The sequence below is a fragment of the Gopherus evgoodei genome, chromosome 11 (assembly GCF_007399415.2).
Source record: "Gopherus evgoodei ecotype Sinaloan lineage chromosome 11, rGopEvg1_v1.p, whole genome shotgun sequence".
Classification (NCBI taxonomy): domain Eukaryota; kingdom Metazoa; phylum Chordata; order Testudines; family Testudinidae; genus Gopherus; species Gopherus evgoodei.
In genome coordinates this window covers 69729454-69750287 of record NC_044332.1, presented here as the reverse complement: position 1 = coordinate 69750287, position 20834 = coordinate 69729454, and the positions used below count along the sequence as shown (strand labels likewise).

The following is a 20834-nucleotide window of genomic DNA, read 5'->3' as shown; positions in this document are numbered from 1 at the left end:
GGGCGGGGGCGGGGCCCTCCCGGCCCTGCGCGCTGAGGCGCCAGCGCCCGGTTGAGCCAGGGCGGAGATGGTCTCCGTTCCCGCCAAGCCGGGGGCGGGAGCGGTCTCTGGTGTCAAATGAGACCTGCGCTGCGTGCACGGGGCCCCTTCCCTGGGGAAGGCGCCTGTGAGGAGAGAGCCCCTCAGAGCAGCCTGCGGCCCCGAGCATATGAAAATCATGGCCCCTCTCCCCCAGCTTAATGCCATCCGAGTACATGGCGGTGCTTTGTATTCGCTTTCAGATGTAGCCGTGGTAAGTTTCACGGTTTAAGCTTTTCTCTGCAACCCCGTGGGCTGGACGCGTAACTGTTTTTAAAGGAAAGTTGAGCTGTTTCTGCAGTCACGTTACTCCATGAATTGGGGCTTTAAGAAAAACATCAACTATTACCAGATTCGGCTGCCCCAAGCGCACTGCACCAATGGAGAAAGACGGTGTTAGCTTTGTCCCTGAGAAGATCGATGATGAAATCCTGGTCCTATTCAAGTCCGTTGCAAAAGTCCTGATTTGAACAGGGCTAGAGTGGCTAAAGTGACTTGCATCCCAGTTACACAGCAAGTCAAGGGCGGAGTTGGGACTAGAGTCTAGGTTGCCCCACTCCCAGTCCTCTAACCACTCATGGCAGCCTGATCTATGGGCAGAACCCACATTTACCTGCATCTGGGTTTGGAGCAGGTGCTCATGTGGATCTGCTTGAGAGACCAGTAGAGGACTGAAATGTGGATTAAGGAATAAAATGCACAGTGAGTTATTTTATTTAAAAAAAACCCATTCATTTAATAGAATGATATGACTTCCATGCAATTTTTTAAAATACAAAGTAAAATCTCTCTTCTTGATCTCACTCCACAACTTTCAGTGGCTTGTTAGACCCAGGTATAACTAGAGCTAGTATAACTAGATGTTTTATATTGCCAGATTATTTTTTAATTTACAAAGTACAGCAATGAAGGGAGGAAATTAAATTCTTTCTTTTACTGAAGTTATAAATATTCTGTGAACCCACTGTAGTACTCACTTTGTCTTCTACGCTACAGGGCTTTATAGTGTGGCTGCTTTACAAGGATATGAGGAAATTAGTGTCTACACTATGGATACATGCACACACACGACATTGTCTCAGATACAGCATGAGCAAAGTCCAAATTTTGCTTTCACATACACAAATACAACTCCCACTGAATTCAGTGCACTATGTGCGTGTATCTAAAGTCAATTTGGCTTAAGGACCTTAAAGACAATTTACAATAAAACAGTTTTTAAGGCAATATTTATAGCATGGATTCTTTAACTAAATATGTAAAGAAATTTCAGTGAGGTCTAGAAATAAGGTTCTGTTGGGTCATTAATGGTTTAGGCCAGTGGTTTTCAACCTAAGGTCCATGGATCCATGGGGGTCTGCAGACTATGTCTAAGGGGTCTGTGAAATGTTGTTGACATAGAATAGTGATTTTCAACTGTGGTCCACCAATCCCAGGGTGTCCACAGACTATATCTAAGATTTCCAAAGGGGTCTGCACCTCCCTTTCAATTTTTTTAGGTATCTGCAAATGAAAAAAGGTTGAAAACCATTGGTGTAGACAAATGTCTTGTCCAATGGTTTCTTTTTTGTCCCTATGGTTTCAGAGGGGGAAATTCATTAAAGACTGGAGAACTGTACCACTTAAGCCCGGCGATATCTTCTCTGTGGGCAAGCAGGGGTGGGTTGGCCATACAGTGGAGCCTTTGCATGGGAGTAGCAGAAGGCAGTGGCCACTATTCCAGCCTTCAGGCTTTTTTCATGCTTTAAGTCAGAAGAGTTGAACTTGAGGCAAAGGAAATAGAAGCAGATGTAAAGTGAACCAGTCTGTGCAAGGAACTGTGTCTTGAGAGCGTGAGGCATCAGCTGTGCTGTTGGAGGTAGATGCATCAGCGGAAACCTCACCTAAAACTCCAATCCTGCAAATGTTTACCTTTAAGTAAATGAGTAGTCTCCGACTTCAATGAATACAGTTAAGCACATGCATAAGTCTGTTTAGGCTCTGATTCTTCAAATCACCAGTGCTTCTCGAATGTTAAAGTATTGCTTAAGATATGCATTTCTAGAAAAACAGAATATTTCTCAAACGCATAGAGTTTTATTTTGGGCATGTTCTGCATGGTGCCTGGACTATTATCGTACATTAGAGGATTGTATACATTCTTTCATGAAAAAGGCACCACAAGTGGTAAATATGCTTGACTTTACAGTTTGCAGAAGCGTAACATTTTTATATATCTACACTCAGGTGACCAGATGTCCCAATATTAGGGGCTTTGTCTTATATATGCAACAACCCCCTTCCCTCCCTGAAAGTGTCCCTATTTTTCACACTTGCTATCTGGTCACCCTAATCTACACATACACTTGTCTAAGCTTTGGGACAGATTCTCTCTCCCTGTTCCAGCCATTTTGAGCTGTTGAAGTAACAGAAAGTGCTAGAAGTTGGCCCTAACTGGCCAACTGAGAATTTCCTCCAGCCCATGCTCTGCAGATTCTCTAGTTTATGGTCCCATAATGATTACAGCCAGTGGTGTAAATTAGTGCAGCCCCTAGCAGCTCTAATTTATGTCCATAGGCCTGAACTGGCAGCAGATGCACCATGAGAATCAGAGGCATAACCCCGCCACTCTTTCTCCACCCTATTCCTGTGCTAAGTAGATCTCAGTATAGGAGAGAATCAGGAGAGATCCTGTTTGCCTTCCTCAGCCTGTGTGAATAAACTGGAGTCTGCAATTGATTATACAAACAGCATGCTTTGTGGTATTATTTATTTATTTAGAAATTGTGAGTAACTACAGCTGTAGTGTTCTCATTTCTCCCAATTCTGATGGTTTAACAAAATGGGGAAATACTAGCATATTTTATTAAGGTACAAAAGACACTCCATTGTTACCTAAACACATTTAAAATGTGAGGAAAACTCTGTATGCTCTAAATCAGATTAAAAAAAAAATCTTTCCTTATAAGGAGTAGTGGCAATATTGTGTTTAGTATAACAAGAGTTCTTTACCCACTTAAAAAGAAAAGACATGCTGGTGCTGGCAATTTGAACCTAGCAACAAAGAGCTAAGCAGTTATTTAAAAAACCATTATGTGATCCACATTAGTTGAGCTTGATTTGTTACTTTAAAGACATGTAAAAGAGCAAATAATATAACACACAAAACTAGGTAATATCCAACATCCTAAACTTGATATCATATACATCTGCATAAAAGTACACTCGAAACCTTAATTTGAGGAACAAAATGAAGTTTTTTTTTAAAAGGTACTCCTTGAAATAAAATTGTTGTACTCTACACACAAAAAGTGGAATAAAGGAAAAAAACACATATTTGGAATGATGTACAGATACTGGAAATGTATTCTCATTGGATTACGCACATCATCTTATGACCTCTGATATTACCCTTGAACAAAAAGAATTAACAAGTGCCAATAGTGAGATTGTAAAGGAAAGTTGCTCAGTCTGCATGCATTAATCACTTTTGAGAAGATACATGTTTTCTGGATTTTTGTGTGTTTTTTGCAAAAAATTTTTGAAAGGCGAAAGCCTTCCTGACAGGCTCAAGATGAAAACTAGACTGTCAAGCACATAGAGTACACAAGGCTCCTTGGTAATTGCTTGGTATAAAGAAGCTTGTGATCCAAACTACTTTTTTCTTTTGGCAACTCTAAAAATCTGTGGCAATTTCCAGCTAATAATCAGTTGAGAGCTGTTTTGTAATGGCCAGATAAAGTACAAGTAAATTTTTAACTAAACTCGGTTTCCACACACAGATAAAAGTTAATGGATGTACAATAACCTATAGTTCCCAGCAGCACTTATATGAACCATGAATCTTTATTAAAATGACAAGCACAACCGCAAGGTTTCTGTTTCTTTACATTTTCAGTTTGTTTCTAAAGCAGACATCTGTACCTGTACCAGGGTAACAGACACCTCAAGAGAAAATAGATAAGTTAGAATCACTTGGTTAAAGGTGAGGAAAGAAATATCAGCTCATACAAACTCACGGAGGTCTAGGATTAGTGGAATTAGTAATATACTAATAGCAAATTGGAAGAGGTAAGTGTGTGTGTGTGTAAAGGTCAGACAGACAGTGAAACTATTTTAAAGAGGAGGAAAGACTAAGATTGTTTCATTTTATTACGTGCAAATTGCAATGCTGGTTATAGTGTAACCTTCCCTTATAGTTAAGTTATGTGAAGAATGACTTTACTATGGTAGGGTTCAATTGTATTAAGACCAATAGAATCTTTGTGTGTGTTTGATAAGATTTCTGGGCATAGAGATAAATGTAGATCTCAGGGAGCCACCTCAGCTATAGTATTGGTTGATGAGAGTGACGGTGCAAATGAATGAGCTCAATAAATAGGATATTTATAAATTCAGGTTATAATTGTAGATTAGTATGATACTTTCACATTAAAAATAGGCTGGGCAACAACTGACTTGCTTAAACTAAATCCAATCACCATAGCAACTTAAAGTGCCCGCTGTTTCCAATTAATGCCCATAAATAAAACAAACAGGTATCAACTGATAATGCTGAAAAAACAACACCTTCCCCCCAGTGATGTAAGTATCACACTAGGTGTTTTTAATAACTTGGTTTTCTGAGTTTTAGAGATATAGTCTTTATAATGTAATTTTTCAAATATCTTTTCCTTTGCGTCTTGTTTCATTCTTCTTCCTCCTCCTCCTCTTCTTTTCCCATTGTTTCCACAATGAGTTCTGCGGTACAAGTTGCTTCTCCAAGGCTATTAACAGCTTTGCAGGTGTATTTGGCATCATCGTCCCCACAAACTTCAGAAATAGTCAAAGAACAGTTCCCATCCTCATCATAATCTATCTGGAAGTGACGAGACTCTTTAATAGATTGGTCATCTTTGTACCAGATTACCTCAGGGTCAGGGTAGCCTGTGACAGTGGGAAAGAACAGCAGCTGCAATAAGCCAAGACACTAAATGTTTTAGACCCCAATCCCACATAGATTTATGCATAAATTTAAGCACACGAGTAGTCCTACTGAATTCCAATGAAAATAAGAGTTGTCTGCTGCCACTTCCATACAAATAACAAAAATCTGAAATTAACAGTGGAAGTATTCACTAATCTGACTTGTCACTATTTTCTAATGAAAGAAGAAAGCTTTTCACAGCAGCTCAGTCATCAACTAGTACGGGTCCCTAATGACAGACTTGAGGCTCCCTATTAGGACATGAAGCATTCACAGTGCTTGCCGTCTTAACAATCCCCAACACGGAGATTTAAATACTAGGGGTATGAGATTGTGTGCTGTGCCAATAAGTTAGGGCAGCCTTCTCATGCTGCTTTACAGGCAGCAAAGCTGCTCAGAATCTCTGTAGTTCTACGAGCTGTGGCCCCACCTGTCCTCAGCATGTCCAACTCGTGCCTAGCATGCCCCCATGCCAGGGCTTTTGAGGGGGTCTTTGAAAGGCAGTATTGCAATACCCATGGCCAGTGGAATTCTCCCCACATCAGATCCAGGCCTTTTGGAGACCTTTTACATTGCTCAGGCTCTTTTATCCAACACAAAGGGACCATAGTGGGGTTGAAGTTCTCACCCCAGTAATAGAACACAGGCCAATCTGAGATTAATCAAATTGACTAAGTGGGGGCCTGGAAAAAGTGGTCATGTTGGTACAAATCTCTACAGGGGACAGCAGGAAAGGAATCAGAAACATATATCTGCCCTCATGAATTTTTTTCGACCCTGCTTTCCACACTATTCTCACTCCCCTGTTCTGCAGGGCACTTCCCTCTCCCCAGGAAAGGAGTAGAGAGCTCTGCTCAGGCTGGAAAGGGAACTTCTCATTTGCTTCTCTTCTCTTGTATCTCTGAGAAAGAGACCAGCAACTTTGGTGAGGAAAAAGATGATGGAGAAGAACTCTCCTCTCATGTTACACATCTAAAGCTCCCATCACACCCACCTGATTATCCATCCCAATGTGAGTGTCAGACTGCTGAAAGCAAACATTTCCAACACAACTGAACTACAATAAGGAGCTGCTCATGCAAACAGGAGAGCACAGGCTCTCAGACTATTCTCTTGCCTGCTGCATCAGCAAAGTCTTGAATAAAGACCCAATAATGTCTCCCTGTTTAAACAAATCAGTAAAAAGCAGGAGCCCTCTAAGTGCTAGGAACCCAGTACTAATCCACTGCGAGTCTGGAGTTCTACCACAGGACATTAATCTATTCTATCCATCCATGGCCCCCTTCATTGCAGTATCTGAACACTTACCAACGTTAATTAATTTACCCTTACAATCCCTCTGTGAGGTAGGGATCTTAGCCGTGGAGAAAGATTAAATGACTTGCCCATGGGAGCTCTGTAGAAGCTGGTTTCTTTTTCATGGCAAGCATGGGAGATCACCAAGCGGCTCAAAATATATTCTATTATTGCAACATGTTCCATGCTGTAAGTGTGCACATAATGGCAAAGCTGAAGGGAACTAAAGCAAAAAAGCATGATGGAGCAATACAGAGAAATGACAGGGGAGGGGAGAAAGCAAAAGGATGACACAGACATTAATTTAAAGTACCTTCAATTTTGCAGTCAAATCTAGCAGCACTTCCTTCCACAACTTCTATGTCCAGGATTGTTTTAGTAAAGTATGGCTTTACATGGGGTTTTTCCTCTGCCACTGCTTCAAGGAAAGCCCTGGCAGCATCATCTAGAGAAAGTAAAGGAGGGTTAGTTATTTTGAAATTCCCTAGGAATGACGGTGGGGTTCTTTAAACAACCAAACAATTGCAGAAACCAGCTCTTTTTTTTTTTCATTATGCTTAATGCTATAAAACTAATGGAACAGTGAGACTATGTCACCCTATTGCGCTAGTCTTTAACAGCCAGCCAGAGATTCAGACTATCAAACAGAATGAGTTATGTACACATGGCAAAGTGCAACATAACATAATTTCATTATTCTGTCCTTGTATCTGTCTATGACCATTAGGCTGGGCATTTCCTGGTAATTAGGCTGACTTAGATGGCCAAAGTTCATATGTAAGCACCCAAACAAATGGCCTGATTTTCGGAGGGGTTGCACACCTGCCATCCACAGTAAGTTACATGGCAGCTGCTGCATACTGCACCCCTGAAAAAGAGGTCATTTATTAAGGTCTCTAAATACAGATTTGGGTACCTAGCTTTAGGCACATGTATTTAAAAATTTTGTCCGTTGTCTGAGAAGCCCTGGCAGCATTGTGCATGGAGTTACATAGTGCTGCCTGCGCTCCACTCCTAGACACAGCTAGTGCTGTTATTTGTATGAAAACTACATACATCCCTTGCAAAATATTATATAGTGGACACACACACACACACACACACACACACACACACACACACACACACACACACACACACACACACACACACACACACACACACACACACACACACACACACACACACACACACACACACACACACTCTCTCTCTCTCTCCCCAAAGCTGATTTAAATACAGCTGACAAATGCGCCTTCATTACTTGGCATTACAGCAAGCACTTTCTGCCTCCCAGTATGTGCAGTAAACCATTCTGAGTAATAGACCAATCCTGATGAGCGCATGCATATGTGCATGTGCACGCGCGTGCGCACACACACACACACACACTCTTAATGATGCAACTTTGCTAGTTTCCAATAGTCTTTAGGATTTTGTTTGGTTTTATATGACAGATGCTATTTAAAAGGTTTTCTATAATAAAACTCTTTGTTCCGACTTGATAGAGGACATTGTATCAATAAAAATTGTTATTACTTTTACAATTCAGTGCAGTTCCTTACCATTCAGGTCTACTTTATCTGTATTTATAGGACTGGTAGGTGAGCTTGTAGAGGACTTCCTTCCACTCAGACCAGAAATCATTGCCATGGAGGATAGTCTCCCTATGGCTCGGACAGCATGACCTGTTTTCTGAAACATAACACAGAGGCTTCTCATCAGTTTAACCTAATGGGTACACGTCTTTTCTGTAGCAGGAGAATTGTGGACAAATGACTTAGGGCCTGATCCAAAGGTTATGGGAGTCAATGGACAGAGTCTTTAATAAATCATTCTATTGTTCTAGATTAGAGAGACAGACCTGAGCTGCCAAGTTCAGGTGCAGATATAAATTCCACAAAGGATTCAGACACAAGGTTCATCACTGTTCTTAACAGAGGATGAAATGCATCCCTTTGTAGTGGCTCAGCACAAAGCCTAGGAACCAGAGAATGCCTCACATTAAAGTTTACATAGGGCTTAGATGGCAGATAGGCCTTGTGCGGGCCCTCTCCATGGGACTGAACTTCACACAAAATGAGTAACCAGCTAGTGTGAAATGAATGAGCAAGTGCCATCTGCATGTTAGAAAAATTTAACTTGGCAAGCCTCTGAAATGACATGATATTAGCTAATGCAAATGCTAAAAGATGTTGATACAATAGACTCTACAGTATAGATACTAAGTGTAATATCCTTTGTAAGGTTTGTATTGGCACCTGACAACATTTATAACTTGGGTTGTATATGGTGTAGAAAGTATATGATTAACAGATATTGCTCAGTATTTTGTAAGCTGGTCAAAAGATTTGATCCAGGCCACTATGCATCTGCTACTCCATCCATGAGAACAGCCCAGATGGAGCCCCTACAGTGGCTCCAGCATCAAGGAAACAGAAGATGTAGGGACAAAATGTTTCAATGAAAATTAATGAAGCCATCTGATGGATGATTCATGAGAAGAACAGTAAAAGATCTCAGTGCTCAGAGAAGATGGGAGTCTCTGGATTAGGAAAACAAATCCCCCTAAAATAAAAGTGTCTTTCTGGTCAGCCCCATTAGGGGCCCAATTATTCCTGGCCCTACCGTGAGCATGGAGGGGGCTGCAAGGTTCCAGGCATAAGAAGCTTCCTCTTCCAAGGAGCCTCAGACGCAGGGACAGGGAAAATCCCTACTTAGAATCAAAGCCTTTAGTAGCCTTCTGATAGCACTTGTGACATTTATGCACCAACACCTCCGCTGCTGCCCATGCATTAAATTAGCAATAAAAACCACAGCTGTTCTACTGCAGCTGTGCATTGGCTGCAACTGAATTTTCATTAGCAGCAGAAGCCCTCCGTAATGATACGTCTCAGAATTACAGAAGCTAGAAATGGAAGAGACCTGTTAGGGCATCTAACCCACTTCCTTGCCCTCTTTATTACCTGCCATTTTCTTCTGGCCATATATTTCTTCATCCTATCTTTGGAAAGTTTTTTGGCTTCCATGTTTTTGGTGTCTTTTTGCAGCCAAGGATGCTGAAGACATTGAGTACAATCTAAGCGGCTCCTGTTTTTATGTAAAGAGACTAAGTCAGTGTTGCCAATACACAGGATAGAATCGATTTGCTGTTATGTTATTGTTTCCCATTTTCTTTTTTAAGCAATAGATCTTTACATACTTTACTAAGCTAGCCTTAATGGGACAGCTGCTTACGAGCTGTGGTTACTTGCTATCTGTCACACTCGCTATCTATGCCCAGTTTAACAGATTTTGAAGGCTTTTTGTGGGGAAGGCTAAACGCTATAAAAATGTTAATAAAATATTGTCAAAAAAGAGCCAAATGTTATAGCCACAGCATAATCATCTCTGCTACAATGCCTACAAAACCCTGCTTGCTGATCATGGCTTAGCAGCTGACGAACAGTGACTGTTCCTCTTCCTCGTTTTACTCTCTTACTCTGACTAACTTTCCTATTCCTGCCATGCCTCATCTTACCTCTCCCACCCATTAAATACATTTTAACAAGTATATATGTCTAACAAAGCTGTGACAGTTCACCTCTGTATTCACTTGCTTATAACTTATAAGTATATAACACTTTGTTTTGGATCATTTAGACTGTAAACCCTCCAAGACAGGAACTGTCTCTTCCCTAGGTATGTTCAATGTTCACAGCAATGGGATCCTAATCTTGACTGGAATCTTTGGGCACTACTATAATATAAATGTTTGCTATTATTAATAAAACGGATGATGGCCCAGGGCTTTTGTGAAACTGAGCTTTATGAGAGTCATAGGACATGTATGGTCATGTCAGAGCCATCCACTCAGGGGCATCACATTTAAAAACAAGTGAGAAAAACCAAAATCCTATTGCAATCCACTCAGATCAAGAAGCAGCATTTCATGCTGGGTTCTCTAGCTCCCATGCGTTACATCACTATATTAATGAGGATGATCGCTCAAACCACATAGTACAACACCATGGGATATATTTGGCATACAAGTCCATCCCTGAGGGAAAGAAGTGAAATGAATGAGCAGACACTTAAAGTGCTCCATTCCAGTCTGTGCAGCATCAAGTGAAGGATGACTGTGGTGATGAACACAAAGACACAGAGTTTTGGAGCATTCAGAGCTCCTTATTCATTGCTGCCCAAGGTGTTTGTGTAAAAAAGAAAGATATTCAGAGTGTGGGAGCAAAAGGTGCACAAGTTCAGTTAAATAGGAAAGTGCAAAGTATGGCAAGTCCAACAGCTTTACTTCATATCCTTCTTTAGCAGATTGCTGATAAAGTCCTTGGCATCATCAGAGATTTCATCAAAAGCTTCATCATCAAAGTCCCAGGTTGCTGAGGTAACGTTGGCTAAAGTTTCATTGTCATTGTCTCCCATGAAAGGAGAAAGTCCACTGACCCTGGGGATAAAAAAAAAACAACCACCCACAAAACAGTGTCAGTCTTTAAATGAGCATAGATAACAGTTAACATCCTTGTGACAGCTCTTTGCTCTCTGAAAATCTGTATCAGGAGAAGTCGCATGTCAACTTAAAATAATATACTTGAAAGTTGATATACAGGCAAAATAAATGGGAAGAGGACTAGAATTTAAATTCCCAAAGCTAAAAGAGAAAAATTCTCTTTCTTATACTTCCCCATTTTGGGGAGAGACAACAGCAATTAGGTAAAGATGAAGTGGAGAGTTAGAGTTTGATACCATAATAATTTGCTACATAGAAGGTTGAGTTCTCCTCAGATAATGACTATGCAAAGATGATACAGTAACTCACCAGATCTGCTTCTTGTGTATATTCAAAGTCATATTTGCTAACTTTAGTGACAGAAATAAGTTTGTAGTGCTTTTTACTCCTCATGCTCAGGCAAGGCCAACATAGCTAGAAGTGAGAGCTGGATCCTGTCCCGTCTCATGCATTAACAAAGTTCTTTTCTAAAAATTGATTACAGGCCAGTTATAATGGTGCAACCTCTCTCTAGGCAATGGAGTTGCACAAATGTATCTGCAGACATAATTTGGCTTTCAGGTCTGTTATTACTGATGATGATGCATGAGAAGGAAATAACATAGCTAGTTTCTGATATGTGAGGTTGAGTTTGCAGGGCTGGCAGTTAGAAGAAATACCTTTGTCCTGAGCAAATTTGATCTGTTGTCACTGAGGGAGAGACATGTACAAACATGGAACCTCCACCTCATCTTGCCATTTTTACAGAATATCTTTTCAAAGTAGAGCAGCACTTTAAGTGACACTATAACCTAATATAAGCTATATAAGTGATGACAACTCAGTATTATTGCATCTAGAAATCAGCTGAGGAAATGTCAAAGAAGGCCTATAATAATCCATTTCTATAAACATATAGCGACATCAAGAACAGAAATGGGCCCAAGCTGCAAAGTTCTGATACTGATCTGAACTCTTCCAAAGTTCAGAAACATTCATATCCAGGAATTCAGTTTGGCCCTTTTCAGAAATAAGCCACAGAGGTCAGATCTGGATCAGGAGCCAGTCTTTTCCAGAGTTCGGAGTTGTTCAAATCCTAGTTTTGGCTCATTGCTAATAAGAGGAAGCACTAGGATTCAAACATTTTTCTAAAACCTCTGTTTTGTACATGGTAAACTAAAATGGCAGCTCTGTTAATCCAACCACTAGGTGGAAGCAAGGAACTGTCTAGAATGTTGGTTTTTAAATTGTGGGGCAGACCTGACTGGTTCATTTTTTCTTGTTTCTTCAAGGTATCCAGTGTATGCTGGTCCAAATCCCTGGGGAGCTCAACCCTGTTTCCTTGTGCCCTAGTGTAGGGTGGGTGGGAGGAGGTTAGTCCCAGAATCCTTGCTCTCTTCCTCTGCCCCCATCCCAATATGCTCAGCACTGAGCCACCATCCTTCTGTTGGCCAACTGTCATGGGAACTGCACAGCCTCACAAGAACTCCTTCCCTTTCTATCGCTCTCACTCTGCCTATGACTGCACTGGGAATCAACATGGCAGGGACAGTGTGCATGGGCCTGGCCCCCCAGCAAAGGCCTCACACAACTGTGTGCACACACACACGCATGGAGGGTGCAGAACCAATGAACACAAGTTGCCACTCCAGGTTGCTGGGATTCAAATGAGGTGTGTGAGAGCCTCCACCCTCCCTGGCTGCTCATGTGGGGATTTTCTCCTTTCCTCTGGGGTCCAAACTGCACACCATCTGAGTACCCTTGTGCCAAAGGGGCACATATAGGACATGAATCTCTGAAGGGAGGTGCAGCAAAAAAAGTTTGGGAACTTCTGGTCTAGAATAGTCCACTGAAAGACAGGTACATCATTATAGGTCAGTGCATTGCCAGCTGCCTGTAACTGTGCCCAGTGGAGTCTCTTCATTCTGGGAATCAAGTAAATGTATATTATCATTACCACGGTCCCTTAGTGCTTACCCTGATGACTGACATTCACAAAAAGTGAAAGCAGACAAGGCTGTCACTATTGCTTAAGAAGATATAAATACTGTTGTCATAATCCACTGAATGCTTTGGTGTCCCTTCAAGTGTCAGGAAAGTGGGCATGAACCCTAGAGGCTCCTATGCCGCTGTCAGAGAGTAGTAACTTTTGGTTACTACCAGCAAGGGCTAGATTCAAGCTAGTGAACAAGGGATGAAGGTTCTGTCCCACTAATGTATCAAAGTTGCCCAGACTCCCATTACATTTGCTTTGTTGCCCTTCACTAGCTCTGATTTGTCATGGTATGGAAATTCGTCTTTTTTTAAGCACACAATTCAATTAAAAACATTCTTAAAAATGTAGGCAGGATAAGTGTAGTGGTGTCGGTCCCAGGCTATTCAGAGACCAGGTGGGTGAAATACTATCTTTTATTGGATCAACTTCTGTTGATGAGAGAGCTGAGATTTTGAAATTTGAGATTTTGTCTCTCTTACTAACAGAAGTTGGTCCAAATAAGGATATTAACTCACTCTCCTTGTCATACTTAAGAATGCTCTTTCAAGACAGGTTGCCTTCCATTTGGTTTAAATAGTTGCTAACTAACTGCTGTTTAAAACAACTACCACTAGAGGGCACGTCTATCCAGGAGATTATTTTTCAATATGCTTGGACTCAATGTCTTTAAGATAACTGTCTTTACAAAAACTATATTAATTTGAGGGAGAGGCACTAGGAAGGGGAAGAATCTTAAAACACTGTACTGAGCTTTAGGGCAAATGGCCTGGGATCAAGCCCTCGCAATGCCTTTTATATACCTGTAGTTTAAAACAAAGGTTATAGGGCACTTGCCTAGATCTTTGGTTATGTGTTTTTAGCTTTCATTCTGACGCTTATTGTAAGTGTTGCTCTGGTGGCCCATGTAATGAACCTTCCAGTGGACCATTCTATTGTTAGTTGTGGGTGATAAATAAAATCCTGGCCCCATTGAAGTCAATGGGAAAATGCCTGATGACTTCAATGGGACCAGGATTTCACCCAAGTCTATTTGTGTTTTGTATATGGTCGAGTAAACAATGAACAATTCATTTACAATATGTGAAGGCCACTGTGTATCAAGCCACTCACAGTGACTCAAGCATGCCACTGCTGCATATCAGAAAATGGAGACAGTAAAAGAATAGAAGTGAATTGGGGCACTGATCCACATGGTAACACAAGAAACATTTATTGTATTTGGATTCCATGATCTCCACCCCAGTTGTGTGTGCTATTCAGAGCGGATCATTCAACAGGACAGAACTTCCTTCTTCCACCATAAAAGGCATCCCGGACTGGTTATCGCACATTACAAAAGGAAACCTTCAAGGATATGCTTGCCCTAAACTCAGCAGCCCAGCATCTGCAGCACAGGACTGAAGGGCACTTTGACAAGTCCCCTTAATTAATGAGCAGATGTGAAGGAAAGAAGGGTCACAAGTACCAAAACTCTAGAATGCAGTACTGTATGAGACAGTCCTGGATTGGCAGGAAGTTGGACTAAGGATATAATAATATGCCTTTCATCTTCAACATCTGATGTATTCCACCTAAAATTTTGACCTAGAGAGAACCATAGTACTATAGAGACTCAATTCTGTAAGGTGCTCTAAGGCTCAGATCCCAGAAAGCACCTAAGTATATGACTAACTTTAAAGCATGTGAGCAGTCCCATTGAAATCAATGGGACTACTTTTGTTCTTAAAATTAAACATGCGCTCAAGTGCTTTGTTGACTCAGGGCCGCAATGCTCCACATCTGTGGGTGAAACAGCCTCCTTTGTTGGCTCTTTCTGAGCCCTGACCATTTCAACCTCCTTTTTATGCAGTCAGACACACTCCAACAATATCACTGCTCCTGAACAAAAAGTTGTGTATCTTAGGTCGACCCCCGATCCCCCCCACCCAGTGTACACCTAGCCTAAGTCTCATCAACGTCACTGCAGCAACTTCTGAGGCCTAACAAAGGGTAATGGTGGGAGAAGCGATATCATTGTCCTGCAAAGTGCTTGGAGGCTCAGGGTAAGACTGATGGAAGCTGGGAGAGAAAAGAGTCTGTTTTTAGAAAAAATGGAGTGGTTGACATATAGGAATGTTTGGTAAACTCTAAAATGCATTCATTTGAATTGATTTATTATGCATTTACTGTACTTAGTAAATTACATGTAGCAGCCCATTGTACATTAAGCAACCAAAACACTCTCCTCTATTCTGTGCTTTCCAAACACTATTTCAAAATACTGTTGTTTAAAACTCAATCAGGTTTTCCTACATCTGGACCTTCCATGCTGTTGAGAATTTACAAGGCCACAATAACTCATAGACTCTAGGACTGGAAGGGACCTCGAGAGGTCATCGAGTCCAGTCCCCTGCCCTCATGGCAGGACCAAATACTGTCTAGACCATCCCTGATAGACATTTATCTAACCTACTCTTAAATATCTCCAGAGATGGAGATTCCACAACTTCCCTAGGCAATCTATTCCAGTGTTTAACTACTCTGACAGTTAGGAACTTTTTCCTAATGTCCAACCTAAATCTCCCTTGCTGCAGTTTAAGCCCATTGCTTCTTGTTCTATCATTGGAGGCTAAGGTGAACAAGTTTTCTCCCTCCTCCTGATGACAACCTTTTAGATATCTGAAAACTGCTATCATGTCCCCTCTCAGTCTTCTCTTTTCCAAACTAAATAAACCCAATTCCTTCAGCTTTCCTTCATAGGTCATGTTCTCAAGACCTTTAATCATTCTTGTTGCTCTTCTCTGGACCCTCTCCAATTTCTCCACATCTTTCTTGAAATGCGGTGCCCAGAACTAGACACAATACTCCAGTTGAGGCCTAACCAGCGCAGAGTAAAGCGGAAGAATGACTTCTCGTGTCTTGTTTACAACACACCTGTTAATGCATCCCAGAATCACGTTTGCTTTTTTTGCAACAGTATCACACTGTTGACTCATATTAAACTTGTGGTCTACTATGACCCCTAGATCTCTTTCTGCCATACAACTGTTCCTTTCCTCCTGCGTTAAAGTGTGAGTCAGTTGATTTGCATTGGGAATACTTGTAAGGAAGGCCATATCTTTGTATGTATTCAGAAAACAAAACAAAGAAAAACTGGCAGCTAATGGATGCAGTACCCACAAGCTCTTGTCTTTATCGCAGAACTTCTTGACCTGGGGACTCAGTTGTTCCCTTCTTAATAGCCATTTAAAGTAATAAATGCCTAGCAATTGGTTTGATGGATTATGGAAACAATTTCCTTTTAGGAATGTGAAAGCTAAGTGATAAAAATGAGCTGCGTGTGCCCAGGAAAATTAATTTTGAGTTTAAGCTATGATCTTACTATTAGACGAATATCAGGCTGTTTACTGAAAACATTTTTCCAGCTACTTAACTAGGCATCTTTCTGGCATTCTAAACACAATTTGTTTTAAAAGTCTTTTGCAATTTCCATTTTTAAGGACAGGACTGAGATATTTTACTCTCTTGACAATGCTCAATATTTACGTACGTGTTCTTGGAAGATTCTGAGTGCCTATATTTATAGATGCTAAGATCAGAAGGAACCATTAGATCATCTAGCCTGAGCTCCTGCACAACACATGCCATAGAATTTCATCCAGTAATTCCTGCAGTAAGACCATGACTAATCAAAGGAAATTGAGCATGCTCAATGCCTCACACAATCACTCACTGAGCATTGCCTGCCATGCTCAGCATCTCCCGTGATTGGATCTCAAGGATGCTGAGTTCCACTTTACAATCCTTTCAACATATTGCCAGTGACAAATGAGCAAAACTGACTAACTGTTAGAATGAATCAAACACATTGGTTCTAGAAACCCTAGCAGGTAATTTGAAGGAAATACACTTAGGTGAACATGATCATAACTAAGGCTGTGAGTTTGTCATGGAAGTCATGGATTCCATGACTTTCTGTGACCTCCATGATGTCTGCTGTGGCCGGTGTGCCTGGCTCAGGGGCATCTCAGGAAGCCCCTACATCAGTCGCACCAACCGCACCAGCCACCACATTCCCTCGCCCAGCAGCAGCAGAGTTTGAGTGTGAGAGAAGACAGGGGGTTGGGACATGGGATGCGGTGTGGTGGACCCTGGGTGGTGCTTACCTGGGAGGCTCCCTGGAAGCGGCGACATCCCACTGGCTCAGCTCCAAGGCAGAGGCATGGCCATGAAGCTCTGCGCGCTACCTCTGCCTGCAAGCACCACCATGGTTCCTGGCCAATGGGAACTGCAAAGCCAGTGCTCTGGGCGGAGGCAGTGTGCAGAGCTTCCTGGTCATGCCTCCACCTAGGCAGAGTTTTATGTTATTGAATGTTAGCAATACAGCTGTCCAAAAGGGTTCATTAGAAAAGAGCCAAGAATAGTAAAAATAAACAAAAATTCTGTAGTGCTTGCAAGGCTAAATGGCATATAGACAGCTGGAAAGAATTCATCACGGTTATGCTTCAATTAGACAAAGGTTATTATGAACGCAAAGAGAAACCCTGAAAATAGACAAATGGAAATGATTTACACAACCCATAGTTTTTGTGGCATGTTACTTCAAAGTCAATACATTAACTAACGATGATGAAACAAGAAGTAGAACAGGACAGTGAGATCAAAAAGGAAGACAAACAATAAGAGATAGATACAATGGAGGAAATGTAAAGAACAAAAACAATTATGTAATGACTGGAGTGAATGATTTATTTGGGATGATTAAGAAGGACTGAACACGAATAGCATGGAAAAATAAAAACTAACTACAAGATAGAACAGATAGTTTAGCCTAAGTAGTTACCACATATTTCAAGGGACCATTCAAGGTGAAGTGGCCTGAAAACATCCCTCCAGCCACAGAGAGGAAAGGAAGGGACAGGTGGGGTGGGATGGGGTAGGGTAGGATATGGAGAAGCAGCTGGAGTGGGGTTGTTAGTGGGTTACAGATTGTTGTAATAAATCATAAACCAGTGTTTCTTTTCAGTCCATGATTTTTAGTGTCTAGCAAAGTTATGAATTTAAGCTCCAAGGCTTCTCTTCTGAAAGGGCTGTGCAGCTTTCCTTTGAGGATGAGGACTGATAGGTCAGATATAGAGTGATTGCTTTGTGAAAAGTGTTCCTCCACAGGTGGTGATGTGTTTTTGTCTTTTATCATCTTCCGTGTGGGAGTTCACATGAGAACATAGTGATTGTCTGGTTTCACCCACATAGTTGTTATTGGGGCATTTAGTGCACTGGATGAGGTACACCACAAATTGAGATAGGCATGTTTAGGACCCACGGATTTTGAAAGGTGTGTTTTGGGGCAGGTTTGATCATTGTAACAGTAGAGATATGTCTGTAGGTTTTCCATCTGTTGTTCTTGGCAGGCTCTGGTACCATTGAGTTGGTGTGTCTGGTCTGTGGGGAGCTTGCTTCTGATGATGAGCTTGGAGAGGCTGCGGGGTTGTTTGAAGGCCAGAAGAGGGAGCTCAGGAAAGACTTTTTTTTCAAGATGGAGATCCCCATCGAGTGAGAGTTGTAGTTTGATGATATACTGTTTGGGTTCCGGAGTGGCATGGTAGGTGACAACTAGGGATGTGAGGGTGAAGGGGGGTTTATTTCTGTATTGAAGCAGGTTCTCTTGGGGTATCTGGGTGGCCCGTTCCATGATGCGATCTGCTTCTCTGAAGTGTCCTTGTTTGGTGAAGGTGATTTTGAGAGTTTTCATGTGTATATCCTGGACTTTCTCCTCAGAACATATTTTGTGATATCTGAGTGCGTGGGTGTATATAACAGATTTCTTGGTGTGTCTGGGGTGGTTACTGGATCTACGAAGGTAGGCATAGTGATCCATGAGTTTCAAATATATAGTTGTCTGTAGGGTTCCATTTTTGAAGCTGATCATGGTGTCTAGAAAGTTGATGCTGATGTGGGAGCGTTCCAGAGAGTTTAATAGGTTTATTACAACAATCTGTAACTCATTAAACCCCCCTCACCCCCAACTGCTCTCCATATGCCTCCTGCCCTGTTCCTTTCTCTCCTTTGACTAGAGAGGTTTTAATGGGCCACTTCACCTTGAATGTCACTTTGAAACATATTAGCTACCTATGATAAACAATCTGCTTCACTGTGTATTTAGCAGTGAGTTAGGGCTTGTCTATATTACCGCTGGATCGAGGGGCAGCGATCAATCTAGTCGGGGTTGACTTATCGCATCTAGTCCAGACGTGATAAATCAACCACCGCGCGGTCTCCCGTCGACTCCAGTACTCCACCAGGGAGAGAGGCGCAGGTGGAGTTGATGGGAGAGTGTCAGCCATCAACTTACCACAATGAAGACTCCGCAAATAAGTAGATCTAAGTACGTCGACTTCAGCTACATTATTCACATAGCAGACGTTGCATAACTTAGATTGATCCCCACAGAGCGTAGACCAGGCCTTAGTTTCCCAGACCTGAAGAAGAGCTCTGTGTAAGCTCGAAAGCTTGTCTCTCTCACCAACAGAAGCTGGTCCAATAAATGACACTGCCTCACACACTTTGTCCCTCAAATATCTGACCAAGGCATTCTTCTTTTTTATTTTAAAGTCTAATAGTATCATTTTCTTAACAGGTAGACAAGATTTGAGAAAATAAATGAGAGGAACCTGTGAGCATGTGCCTTTCACATAGTACTCTAAAGCAAAGTCTGAACACTTTGCAGAGTCATACGCTCTCTGCACTTGGTGTTAGCAACAAATTACCAATAAGATAAAGTTCTGCTCAAACCTTCTTCCGTAGGCATGGCTGCCCCTCGGGTTCCTGTTTTAGGATTGCTCAGCCAACACCCTAGATCTATTCCCACTAGATAACCACTCCTACCTCTCTTGTAACTAGATGGGGTAATGGGTCACCTGTCTCAGTGAGTGGGCAGATCCGGAAGAACTCACTAAACCCTTTCCCTGCTACTAAAGTAGGATGTTTCAAGAATACAGAGCAATCCTGTTAAAGAATCATAAGCAAATGGACTTAAATTAGAGTGTGATATTGTGATGAGAAAGACAGAAAGAAAAAAAGCTGTTCCCAACTGAATTATTATATTTATTTGTTACAGAACATCAAACTTGAACACGTCGAAGCTGGAGTCAGATAATTTCAATTGCTCTTCACATGCAAGAATGAAAACCCTGTTCATCTATGTACTCTTCTAGAAATATCTGCTCAAAGATTATGAGTGTATATAATCAATCACCTACATAAAAAGACCATCTAAGCAGAAACTGTAACCAACCTCACATTTGCATTAGGTTGATACAAACTGTTTATAAAAATTAATTAGTTTACACAGTGGTAGATGTAAAATAGTGAATTAAATTTTTTTTTAAAAACTGGTACAGCATCACTGGGATTTGTTAGTTCATCTTAAAGATTTTCGAAGGATATAGTCAGGATTGGAGAAACTCAAAATGTAACTAGTCATTTTTATTGGTGTAAATTTGCTAAACACATATAATTCAGCCATATTCTTTTTCTACCATAAATTTTTCAGTGCTCTGATTTCTAAGATAAGTAACATCAATGGCGGCAACCCAGAGATTCACAAGCAACCCTTCAATAACAAGTCAAGGTACACGCAAGGAAACAGATTTAGATTGCAAGACACAAAGGTGATCCTTTTAAGCAGCAAAGAAGGATAAATATTTAAAGATCATATGAAAGACATTTTAACAATGTGTTTTTAAGTGATCATGGACTGCTGCTGACTTATGTAAACTTAATATTCTTTCAATAAGCTGTATTTTTCTGAAACCTCACAATGAAAAATGAAATTGTAGATGGCTAAACTCATGAAGGCTCCAATCCTGAAATTTATCACTGGGGTTCTTCAGAAAACAATGTGTGACTGGGGCCCACTTATGTTAGTGTTCATTGATCATTCTGTAGTTCATGATTACAAAATATAAGTGGTCATATCCTGAACAATTCACCTCTGCAGTCACTAGGAGTTGAGCATGCTCAGAAGCTCCCAGGATTTGGCCCAAGACTAGCAAGAG

At 41.3% G+C, this 20834-nt stretch overlaps 1 protein-coding gene and 1 long non-coding RNA gene across 5 annotated transcripts in view; one reads left to right on the top strand and one right to left on the bottom strand.

The window, feature by feature from the left end:
• Positions 1–80: 80 nt before the first annotated feature.
• LOC115659546 lies at positions 81–20628 on the top strand. Its single transcript, XR_004002579.1, has 2 exons — positions 81–292; positions 19895–20628. It is a non-coding gene; the product is annotated as an uncharacterized LOC115659546 (long non-coding RNA).
• Positions 2811–20834, bottom strand: part of MYLK (myosin light chain kinase) — a 331910-nt gene continuing 313886 nt past the window's right edge. For all 4 annotated transcript variants that reach the window (XM_030579826.1, XM_030579827.1, XM_030579828.1 and 1 more), the window contains 5 exons: positions 10608–10760; positions 9286–9409; positions 7885–8014; positions 6633–6764; positions 2811–4983 (listed from right to left, as the gene is read on the bottom strand). In XM_030579826.1, coding sequence (XP_030435686.1) covers positions 4745–4983; positions 6633–6764; positions 7885–8014; positions 9286–9409; positions 10608–10760 — 778 coding nt within the window. In that variant the 3' untranslated portion in view covers positions 2811–4744. The remainder of the gene's footprint in view (positions 4984–6632; positions 6765–7884; positions 8015–9285; positions 9410–10607; positions 10761–20834) is intronic.